Below are 12,249 nucleotides of genomic sequence, written 5' to 3'. Positions count from 1 at the left end.
GCCATATTTGAAACTTCAACAACGATCAGCTTTTAACATGGAGATCAGCAAATCAAGGGGCACTTCTTCATGTTCTGATTCCACATGATGGCAAGATACATCAAAATAAAACCCAAATACCAGGACCCCGGCCTGCTAGAAATGCTTTTGTGCAGATGGCACTGACCTCCAAAGTGAGCAAACCATGAGTCACATAAAAAGGACAGAAGACACAGGAATGCTTTTATATATGCACCAGTATATAACATCATAAAAACTGGAAAGAGATCTTAACACTTCTACGCACTAACATCATACTGCTTTCTGTCAACGATAACCCAAACTACAAGCTAAAGAACGTGCTACAGATCAATTATAATCAACAACTTCCTACTCAAGTCAAGACTGGATAAAATAGGAGTGGAAAATAAGGCGTTAATGTAAATCTTAACAACCTAAAAATAGGGGCAGCTAAGTGGCACAATGCATACAGCTCGGCCTTGGAATCAGGAGGACCTGAGTTCAAATTCTGCCTCAGACGCTTGACACTAGCTGTGTGACCCTGGGCAAGTCACTTAACCCCAACTGCCTCACCAAAAAAGCAAAAAAAGAAAGAACCTGAAAATACTAGAAACCTGCACTTAATAAAAGCAATAGAAGTAATCTCCTCCCTTCAAGCCTCCTCTTCTAACTGGCTATTTCCTCCCAGAACTTCCATTTAAGGAGGAGGCCTGGGCTGCAGATGTCATCCTGGGAGCCCTGACCTTTTCCTTCTCCATCCCATTTTCAGTTCCTTTTTATATACTGTTGACCCCCATTAGAAGCCAGCCTGCTTGAGGACAGGGACTGTCTCTCTTTATGATTTGATTTGTATTCCCAGAACTTAGGAGAGCAGCTGGCACACAGTAAGCACTTAATAAATGCTCGCTGAAGACTGACTGACACTCCCAAAGTGCTCTCTAATGATAAAAAAGATGGGAAAATGGCAGTGCTCTGAATGATCCTGAAAAGGAAACACACGCATAAAGAACATATTTTCAAAGCGCTTTTGGGGTTTGATGGCAAAAATCCAGTCGCCTAACTACTTTCAGCCGCAGCCGCCATGAACAAACACACCCTCCCAAAACATCCGAGAATACAAACATTCAGGTGCTGGATGGGGCAGCATGTGCTGCCACAGAAAGGCCTCCAAGGGGAAAGTTCAAGACACCCAAGAATACTCCTAAGTATGGTTGTCAAAAGGGACCAGAGCACAAGTCTGTGAAACCTAGTGCAGACTTTGGAAGATTACATCCATCTCTAGCCAGGAGGGACAACCGAAAACAAGAACACTGCATTCCCTGTCAAGGGCAACAACAAAACAAACATGAGAAACGGAATTCAGAAAATCCTGTATACCCTGAACCAACACTGAAAAGCAAAAGACAAATGATGAAGGCAAAGAAGTCAAAGCAACACAAAGAACCAAACTAAAAACGCCAGGCCTGCGCCAGCAGGGGCTAAACAAAGCCACAAATGAGGCTTGCTTGCCTTGGGTCAGAGGAGACAGGAACAGAAAAATTAGATACGAGGTCAATCAGGAGGAAGAGGAGCTCTGAGAGGAGGGCGCCAGGAAAGGCCTGGCATAGGCCAGGCCTGCACAACCTATGGCCCTCTGGCCGCTCGAAAAGAGCACTATGGCCTGCAGAGAACACATCCTTTGTATGTAGAGGAAATCCTCTGGCACGCGGCACAGGCCTGGTACAGGGGCTGCATGAGCAGTTCTGAAGGATACAAGTTATTTTAAGAGGCAGAGATGAGGAGGCGGAGCATTCAAAGAAGGAAGATGATGCCAATGTCAGGAAACAGTGCCCTGTGCGAGGAAAAGCCCGAGGGCCAGTGTGGCTGGACCACAAGAGAGTGCAGGAAGGTAATAATGATGATAAGGTTACAAACGAATGCCAGAACCAGATTATCGAGTGTTTTAAAATCTAAACAAGAAAGCTTAGAGCTAAGAGGGAGCCATTGGAGTTTACTGAACAGAGGAGCGATGTGGTGAGCCATGCACTTCAGGAAAGTCACTTTGGCAACTATATGAAATGTGGAGCAAGGAGAGACTTAAGGCAGGAAATCAGATCAGAAAGCTACGTAATTAGTCCAGTTAAATGATGAAGAGGACCCAAACAAGAGTCATGATCATATGAGTAGGGAGAAGAGGATGGAAGAGATAGCATAGAAGGAGGCATGACAGGATCTGACCATAATCGAGTGTGTAGGATGAAGGGAGAATGAAGAGACAAGAACTGTAAGCCTAGGTAACTAGAAAGAGGGTGGTACAATAACAGCCACGTTATGCGATGACTAATATTGTTAAACTGAACCCTTCTCAGCATTACAAGGATCTAAGACATCTCCAGAGGCCTTGGGATGGAAAATGCTGTCCACATCCAAAGAAAGAACTATGGAAGTCGAATCGCTATCACTTATTTTTACCTTCTGTTGAGTTTTGTTTCATCTTTCTGACGGTTCCTCCTAGTGGTTTTAATTTTTACTTACAACTTCACTAATGTGAAAAGATGTTTAATGGGTATGTAAATGTAAAGCCTATATCAGATTGTGCGCCATCTTGGGGAGGGTGGGGGAGAGGAAGGGGGAGAAAAATTTTCAACTCAAAAGCACATGGAAGTGATTGCTGATAAATCAAAATAAATTAATAAAATTTTTTTTAAAAGAGGGTGGTAGATAATCAATCAGAAACTAGAGAGGAAGATGCACAAAAAGGAAGCTGCAAAAAATTTCTAGTCTATGTTTTCCAACCAAGGCCAATACAATAAAAATATAAGTTGGATCAAACAAGCAAAAACTGAACATTTATATGCTGTTAATATAACAACTGAAAAAGTTACCTCAAACTCCAGCTTCTCTGCAAAATTTGGAAAGCAGGGTTCTGTGTAAGATCCAGAATTACTGGCCAAGCCCTCTACGGTGCAAAAAGGCCTTCCCAAATTTGTGGCTAAACTCTAAGTGAGTGAATACCTATCTGTGAAATGGAGTTTTATTTGCTGTAACAAACTATTAATTAAATAGAATTAAAGGAAAAACAATTTTCACTTGAGAAAGACAAATATTCCACAAACAACGCTGTTAGAGGTCCTAAGTTCAGTGCGCGCGCGCACACACACACACACACACACACACACACACACCCCCTACCTTGCATGGTTTTCCAAAAGACGGAGTGGGGAAGAAGCAAACCGAAGGTCCCACATCTGAATCACAGGTAATCTGTCATCTTCGGAAGCAAGAACCATTTGGGTGGCAACATCAGGATGCCAAGCCAATCCTGAACAATGCATCTGTATATGTATAATTACAGAATGGACAATAACCCACTAAAAATCAGCTTGGAAGTAAGGCTATCTCTTCATTAGCACACATTAATCAAAATTAATCTATTAGTTCAGGACCAATCTGTATACAGAAAAACTACTTTCTTTTTTCATTGAAGTTTTAAGAGTCTCAGAAAGATTAATTTCCGATGCTTTCACTGAATCTACGTGATACCTGGTAACCTGTCCCAGACCAGAATTTTTGGCCAAAATGAATTTTCCTGCTTCATCACAAGGACAAGAACTGGACCCGTGATTTCATGCTTGCACTCCCTCTGGCTATCCAGATTAGCACTGTCTCTGCAACTTATAGTCTGAGACATTTGTAAAAAATACACAGAATGTAAGAGAAGGAAAGGTCGAGGGCATCACTAATAAGCAAGACAGATCTGAAAGTTACATGTTGTGGGTTTTCCCTTTTGTCCTGATTCTTCTTTCACAACACGATGAATGCAGAAATATGTTTAATGTGATCATACATGTATAGTCTACATCAGACTGCATATCATCTTGGGGAGGAGAAATGGAGGGAGGGGTGAAAAATTTTAAACTCAAAATCTTACAAAAGCAAATGTTGAAAACTAAAAATAAATGAATTAATTAAAAAGAAAATTCTTCAATCAAAAAAAAAAAGTTACATGCCAAACTTACTATATACTTTAAAAGAAAAGCAAATTGTATCTAGGAGAGATTCCCAGTTTCACATACAGCCCCTTTTTCTGTTCTAAGGGTCTGGAAATGCTCATTTAGTGTTTAAGTACCGAAAAAATAAATTCTTTTCATTTAAAAAAAAACCATAGTCTTAAAAGAACTACCGAGAACACCTAGAGTTTAAGGGACTTGTCCAGAACTTCTTGACTTCAAGGCCAACTCTTTTTCCACCACACCAGGCTTGCTTATAACTCAAAGAAACAATCACCACCAACAAATTTCCAAATATTATATAGCACCTTCAGAAATAAAAATAGCAGAAGACTTAAATAAACACTTTTTTTCACTCTTTTGTAAAAGTGAACAACACATAAATCCTTTTGGTTGTTAACTAACTGTCCTTGAGAACAGCTTATCTAAAATTGTCCATCTGACCACATGTTCTCCATTAGAAGCGTCATCACGGTATAGAGGTGAGGCTGGACTCCCGACGGACTTGCAAGGGACACCCGGGCTCTAGGAGGTAATACCAGGCATGGCAGGTTTCAAGCATGGGCCCAACGATGAAGCATCTGTCATCAAAGGACCAGCTTGGCTAATTGGCCACAGGGTGATTTAATAGTTTGGGCCACAACAACTCTTGAACATTATCTACCAAGTTACAGAGGGGCTGTGAGCTTCGTCAACGGCCTAGGTACACACCTGACCAAATTACAGATGCCTGAAATGAAGAAATATTCATCGTTCTAGAAGATGCTAAAATGTCTACTGTGTACTTGATTTCCCGTGCATTTTATGCTACAGCTCTTGGTTCAAACTAAAGAATTATACACTTTTAAAAACAACTATTTAATGGTGTCATGGAGATATCTATCCTAACTGAACTCAATACACATCCCTTCCAGGTCTCTAACTTGGCAAAGTGAGGCCTTTATTCATATGCATTTTATACACACACTCCAAAGCCTCAAACTTGAAGGACTGTCTGCCTGGGGAATATCACATGCTAAGCAGCAATCCCAGATGGCTAGGTGCTATGTTTTCATTCAGATCTATTCTATAACTATCTCCCTGCCCCTACCCCTACAAGAAGGGGAACTAAGTTTTGGAGCCACCCAGGGAGGACAGAATTCCCTACTAGGGGCCAAAGGAGGGATGGAAAGATTAGGGGGTTAAACGTGTGAGGCAAGAGCATCCCCCAGTAACAAAAGTGCCACCAACCTGGCTGGGCCCCTATTAAAGTTCTTCCTCACAAAAACCTTTTAATTATATTTCCTGAGAGGTTTTTTCCAACAGGAAGATCTTTACTTCTCTAACAGAACAGTAAGTGACATTGAGATCACACCATCACGGTTTGCCAAAAAAGTGCTTTCCACACGTGCTGAATCTCATCACATCTCCTTGAGACATGAGGTTCCACAGACATCACTGTCCCCATTTAACACATGAGAAAACTGAGGTTCCTAGGGATTACTCAGCCTGCCAAGGATCACAGAGCAGACTTCTGACCTGGGTTCTGAACCTGGACTTTCTGACTCCAAGGCCAGTACTTTCTCTGCTTCAAAGACAGAAGTTCATGGAAAAGCAGGATTTGGCAGCGTGGCCCAATCTGCTTCTGGAACTGGGGCATTTCATAAAGCAGGAGATAACCCCCCAGTCCTTCACAACAGGTGAGGCATAGGGACTGAGCCCAGCCCAGACTGGCCCTGGAATCTCCCAGATGAAGACAATCCCTCTAACTCTTGAGTTATCCAGAGCTCTGCAAGGCCAAAGGACTCGCCCGACGTCACACAGCCAGACACGTCACAGGTGGGGCTCCAGGTGTTTCAGGTTGAAGGACAGCTCTCTAACCATTATACCTCACTGCTTCTCAAAGTCCAAATACCACAAATTTTACGAAATCTGACACATTCTTCACAAATAAAACACAAACTCACCCTGTTACTATGATCGCTGACTTTGATTATGGGCTCATTTTTCCTAAGGTCCCAAACAGTCGCACGGCCACTGGGACTGGCAGAAGCTAGGATATGCTGGACCTGTCTGTTCCAAGCAATGCAGCTGATGTCTTCTGGGGGCTATAAGGACCAAAACAAGTAACCGTCACTCCAATGAGGTGAGGATCAGGCCACGGAGCTTTGTAAAAGCCTCTGGGAGGTCACCTGCTCAACCGTCCTTGTCATAGATGAGGAACCTGGGGCCCAACAGGTTACGTGACTTTCCCAAATTCACCCAGCAGCAGAAAGGAATTTGAACCGGGTGCTCATCCCAAACCCAGCACCCCACCCACTCTACCAACTGCTTTCACAGTTAAAAACAAGCCTAAGTAAATCTATAAACATCTGTTCCATTGGGGACAAAGTCAACAAAAACAAACCACAATTTCAAAAAATCTGCATTACCTCTAGAGCAAATTTAAATCTGTCCAACCTTTGTATCATCGGAAACCATTTTGGGTAAGTTTATGCCACAATCACTTAACAGAAATCACTGTAACAATTAATACCTGTGTCTTGGCTCCAGGTGTCATGGGAGTTGCAAAATTATTTAAATCCCAAATGTAGATTTCAGACTCATTAGCCCCAGAGGCTACCAGATTAGTCTGCAATTTAAAATAACAACAAACACAGCTGTCAAAACAGTCAAGAGAAATGATACCCCTCCCCAGCCACCTTGCAATTTTTGTCCCTTTCCCCATCATGTCATTTGTTTAGAAAAAGAACATACAATCAATCAAATAGAATAATGTTTCAGAACCATCTTGTAAAACTTTCTTCATTAACCATCATGATCACAAATTAACTGTGGAAAAACAGAGTCTGATATTCTGGAGCTGTGTCTAAGGGAGCACTGACATTTTATGCCAACAGGCACTTGCCTGCAATTTTTAAAAAGACTATGTGGGAAAATTCCTTAAAATCAAACCCCGCCATACCCCATTCCCTCCTATAATTTTACATCTCTGATGCCCCCAGGCGACCATCTTAAAAAGTACGGTTGGCCTGACAGGTCATTCTTTAATGAGATAAAGCTTGACTAGCTACAGGACGTGGTTGGTGTGGAATACAACTACCACAAGGCTTTAAAATTCCCTGTATTCTCCTGAGTTCATCCTTGCTGCCTGCACTATGGGGAGGCCACTTCATGGCAACATAAGAATGTGCCCTGAAAGAAAATGGGGCATTCAGGATAGCATGAGAGCCACTGTCACCTCCTCCCTCCCTGACTATCTGAGCCCTGAGACACAACTCTGAGCCTCCAACAAAGAACTAGGGAAAAAGAAAGGAAGGCTATGGTGGTGGGTGCTTCTTGGATGCCAGCCACTGACAGAGAAACTGTCGGGTGCAAATACAATTACAGCAACAAGGTGGAGGGCACATGCAATGTGTGCCAGGCACTGTGCTGAGCATTTAACAAATATGATGTCATCTGACTCTCAACAAACCTGGGAAATGCTATCATTATTCCCATTTTACAGTTGAGGAAGTGACTTTCCCAGGGTCACACAGCCACTCAATGTCTCAGTTCCTAGACAGATACCACAACCCTAGAGATTTAGCAGTTGGGTTCTCTGTTTCAATAACTAAAGCAATTACTTAAAAAGGAATACTTTTAAACTTCAAAAAGACGCATTTTCAAAACAAAGAGTTTTGTAATGACTTTCTCATATGGGGCAAAAAATCCTTCAAAAGAAAATTTAATTATAGCAAACTGTTACCTATGTTCTATAAACCTAAGACTATTAATATTAAAATACACTTCTCCAATCCTATAAATAGTCAGCATGGACTGACAAATCCACATGCCAAGTTACAACAGGAGCTTGTAATTTCATTGTAGCAACTAGTATCTTTGTTAAAATCTTATGCAAAGCCATAGAACTGTACTGCCTTCTTCCCACTCCTGGATATTTGTGTTTTCATTAAAAACTTGTAAAGAAAGTTCCAACATCAGACAGGGCCAGTCCACGTATGCCAAGAGCAGGAAGCAACGAAAGGATTCCTGTAGCTTCTTCTCAAATAGCCCTCACATCTGATCCAGCCCAGACCAAGGCTCTGCTGCCCACACAAACTCAAACAGGTAAGGCAGAAAAAGGGCTCACCCCGCTGGAAGGGACTCCAGCAGTCACCAACTCCACCCCACACCTACAAGGAATGCCCAGCACCAAGTACTGGCGAGCACCCATCTGGCCTCTGCTGAAGATCACCACTCCTCTGATTTGCACTCACAGCCCCTCGCCCCAGCAGGGTAGTCTTCTTATACAGCACACGCTCCTGGTTGGTCCTGTCCTTCAGACTCCACAATGCAGCCTAACAAGTCTTCCTGCTGTTCTTCACACAGGACACGCTATCTCTTGCCTCCAGGCTTTGGCACAAGCTGTTCCCCCCTTGCCTAGAATATGCTGTCTTCTTATCTCTACCTCTTAAAATCCCTATTGCCCTTAAAAACTAAAAGCAACTTGTGTAACCTATTATCAGATTTGCTTGTCATCTTAGGGAAGTGGAGTCAGAAGAACTTGTAACTCAAAATTTTATAAAAAGTGAATGCTGAAAGCTACCTTTACATGTAATTGGAAAAAATAAAATACTATTTACAAAAAAAACAACAAACCCTAAACGCACGCACCACCTTTCTACTTAAGACCCTACATTAAGAAGTGGCGGCTTCAGGTACAGTGGGAAGAACACACGGTCCGGAGGGAGAAGACTGGCATCCAAAGACTGACTCATATCACCATCTCTGTGACCTCAGACAAGTCACACAACCTCTCCATAAGTTTCTTCATCTGAAAAATGAGTCCCCCTCCCCACAGGTCCCTTCCAACTATGAGGTGCTGACAGCTAATGCCTTCCCCCCATCCACCACACCCAAAGCTAGCCTGCATTTATTTTGCCTATACCTCTCTATGTAGATGCCATCTTCCCCAACAGAATGTAAGTTTTCTGAAGGCAGGTCTACTTTGCTTGTCTTTGTAGCTGCAGCTCCCAGGACATAGGAAAGGAAAAGGAACTGGACCTAAGACTGTTTTGGTACAGAATTGCCAGAGGAAGGAAATTCTCTCTATCTCTGAAATTTGTCTTTTGTTTGTTTTTTAGAGAACTGTCCAAGGCACTGAGGGATTAAATGATTTCTCCATTATCATACAGCCAACAGTTTCAGAGGCCTGAGTAGTTAGCAAGCATTTAACAAATATTTAATAAGTTACAGGCATCTATGTGATACAACTGATAGAGTCTGAGACCTGGAACTTGAGACATGAGTTTGAATCCTACCTCACTTACTAGCTCTATGACCCTGGGCAAGTCACTGAATCTCCATTCACCTCAGTTTTCCTCTTCTGTAAAATGAGGATAATAGTAGCACCTACCTCCTGGCATTGGTGTGAGGATCAAATGACTTAACATATATAAGCAGTTTGCTGCAAACCTGCTAACTATCACCACTAGCTGGTGACTGAATAAGTGGACCTAAGACCCCTTAAGGACCTACCCAGTCACCTCTCCCACTTCCGACCTGACTACTGTAGGCCCAAAGCCCAGCCTACCCCACTGTGACACAATACATGAGTCCCAGAGAGGGAACCATCACCAGCTCTTGCTCTCCTCTTCCCCACTCCAGAACAGAGCCAACCATGTTCTCCCAGGTGGGCACTGCTATTCCTGGCCTCCCAAAGGCAACACTTAAGCCTAGTGAACTGCCAGGATCACAACACCCCTCTTCTAGTGTGTGGTCAAAAAATGGAAATAATTTGTCCATGGAAGTCCATGGAACGCGGGGGTCCACTGGCCCCCCCCCAAAACCTTACTCCACCATTGCATCCCCAATACTGACCACTAGATCCTCAGTCCTAGGAAGACTGCAACTGCCCTCCTACTGAATAAACTCCAGGGGAGCCAGGATTGTGCCACCCTGGAAAGAAACCAAGAGGCCCCTGTGACAGAGCCAGACCTAGCTCCCTGAAGAAACCTCAGCAAAGGCAAGCAGCACCTGCACCAACAAGCTGGCCAAAAGCCAGGACATCCTGAGGGATGGGTCTGACATCCTGAGGGATGGGTCTGACATCCCGGGAGCTATTCACTACAACTAATGCTCTATGTACTAGCTGGGCTTCTGGCAGGGAGGCAACTTCCCTCAGAGAGCCTAGGAAATCCCAGCCCTGACTATGAGGAAATCCTGGGCTCAATCTAAAGTTCTGAGTCACAAGTGGGAGTCTCAGGGGTTCTCCACCCTAGGGCTTAGGGTAATAAGGGAGCTGGGTAAGAAGACACATGGCTTGCCCAACCTGGAAGCCTCACACTGGGCGCTAGACTTCTCCTGTCACCATTCTGGCCAGGTATGCTCAGCTCCCTTTTGAGCCCTTCTGGAAGATTCTATGAGACTCATTTATAAATCTTCAATAAAATCCTAACTTGCATTTCAACTCAGGACTGAAAACCAACGACTTTTGGCAACATATTGTCCACTTAAGCCCATTATATTTTTTTACTTGAGACTTTAAAAAATTAGTTTGGTAGGTAAATTTGATACACAGCATCTGTAATCACTGACCATGCTAGATAACAGAATTCATTCTATGTAGGTAAAAAAAATTAAAAAGCAAAAATTCTCCACATGCAATGATGAAGTTGCGTGTCCTTTTCATGAAAAGGTATCACAAAGAAACAGTCATGTTTTCCACATACGGGAAGTTCTAAGTCTTGTGAAAGAGGCCTGAGCCCCCACGACATCCCTGACCATTTTTCAGTAATACATGCTATTCAGTTATTTGAGGTTTTAGCTGATTACTGATATCCCCCAGTGTCTACCTGCTTCAAAACATGGCAACATGTGCCCAAGGACCTGTTTTAATCAATTCTCCCAATCTAACCTGGAAGATGTTCACATCCAAGGCTCTCACGGGCCCTGTATGTTTGTCATTTTGGGCAATCACAACATCACCGTCTCCAGCGATAATTCTGGAAGGATCATACAAAATGATATTTCCATTTTCACCCCCTGCAATTAAGACTCCAGAAAGATTTCCTTTGGAATCCATCTTATGAGGTCCCCAAATCAATTTGTGGTACCTGAAAGACAAAAGAAGCAGAATTCATCCACAGTGCCAAATAAAATTCAAGGGCTGAAGCATACCCCACCTGCCTCTCTACATCCTATTTTGTGAAAAGCATTTCAATTTTCAGAATCTAATTTAAACATCAGAGAGAAACAGCATTCCTGTGTATTCAACCATAAATAAACAACACAAATATCTTCTGCAGAAACAAACTGGAAAATTGGCCTAAGGCATCTGAAAAACAAATGGACACTATTAGGATATATAATAACAGTCCCTACACTGAAGCAGACCACAACCTGTCTCTAACTTAGCAGGTGGTCTTTCAGAGGATTTATGGCTGAACTGGGAATGAGTCTTTCTAAACTCAGACAAAAGACACAAAATACATCACCAATACCATTCCCTACTCAACACCTTTCTAGTTTAGTAGGAATTGCTAAAGGTGGCATTCTTCTGGCACAGCCTTTAAAACCCAGGGTCCAGAATGGATTTGGTTGGTAAAATTAGAGTTACTAAAAGTAAATTATTTAAATGAGGAAGAAAGCCAAGCTACCAAAAGTCATATGAAAAAATGCTCAAAATTACCAATAATTCTAGAAAGACAAATTAAAACAATTCTGAGGTATCACCACACAACCATCAGATTGGCAAAGCTGACAAAAAAGAAAATGATAAATGCTGGAGAAGCTGTGGGAAAAAACAAGTACATTGATGTACTGTTCATGGAACTGTGAACTGGTCTATCATTCTAGAAAGCAAGACAGAACCATGGCCCCAAAAGTTAATAAACTGTACACCCTTTGACCCTGTGATACCACTACTAGGTCTATACCTCAAAGAGATCAAAGAAAAAAGAAAAGGACCAATATGTGTAAAAATATTTATAGCAACTCTTTTTGTTATAACAAAAATTAGAACTGAAGAGATGTCCATCAATCAGGGAATGGCTGAGAAAGTCATGGTATGTGAAGGAGAGGGAAGACTCTTGTGCTGGGGATGACGTAGGGGACAGTTTCAGGAAAAGCTGAGAAGACTTGGATAAAGTGACACAAAGTGAAGTGAGTGGAACCAGGAGAACAATTAGAGTGCACTGAAGAGTCTCCACAATGGGCACTTATAAAAAGAGAAAAGCAACAGGTTATGTCATTACTACCATCAGACATATTTTATCTTGATGGGAACTAAAAATCATCT

At 42.5% G+C, this 12,249-nt stretch overlaps 1 protein-coding gene across 10 annotated transcripts in view; it reads right to left on the bottom strand.

Annotated features, from left to right (window-relative positions):
• SEC31A (SEC31 homolog A, COPII component) overlaps positions 1–12,249 on the bottom strand; it is a 73,319-nt gene that overhangs the window by 55,416 nt on the left and 5,654 nt on the right. For all 10 annotated transcript variants that reach the window (XM_020988411.2, XM_020988412.2, XM_020988415.2 and 7 more), the window contains exons 4-7: positions 10,867–11,065; positions 6,505–6,600; positions 5,936–6,076; positions 3,172–3,314 (exon numbers count right to left, since the gene is read on the bottom strand). In XM_020988411.2, coding sequence (XP_020844070.1) covers positions 3,172–3,314; positions 5,936–6,076; positions 6,505–6,600; positions 10,867–11,065 — 579 coding nt within the window. The remainder of the gene's footprint in view (positions 1–3,171; positions 3,315–5,935; positions 6,077–6,504; positions 6,601–10,866; positions 11,066–12,249) is intronic.

This window comes from Phascolarctos cinereus, unplaced genomic scaffold (assembly GCF_003287225.1).
Source record: "Phascolarctos cinereus isolate Bilbo 61053 unplaced genomic scaffold, phaCin_HiC Scaffold_9;HRSCAF=440, whole genome shotgun sequence".
Lineage (NCBI taxonomy): Eukaryota > Metazoa > Chordata > Mammalia > Diprotodontia > Phascolarctidae > Phascolarctos > Phascolarctos cinereus.
The sequence above is the reverse complement of the archived record's forward strand: the minus strand, read 5'-3'. Positions and strand labels throughout refer to the sequence as shown.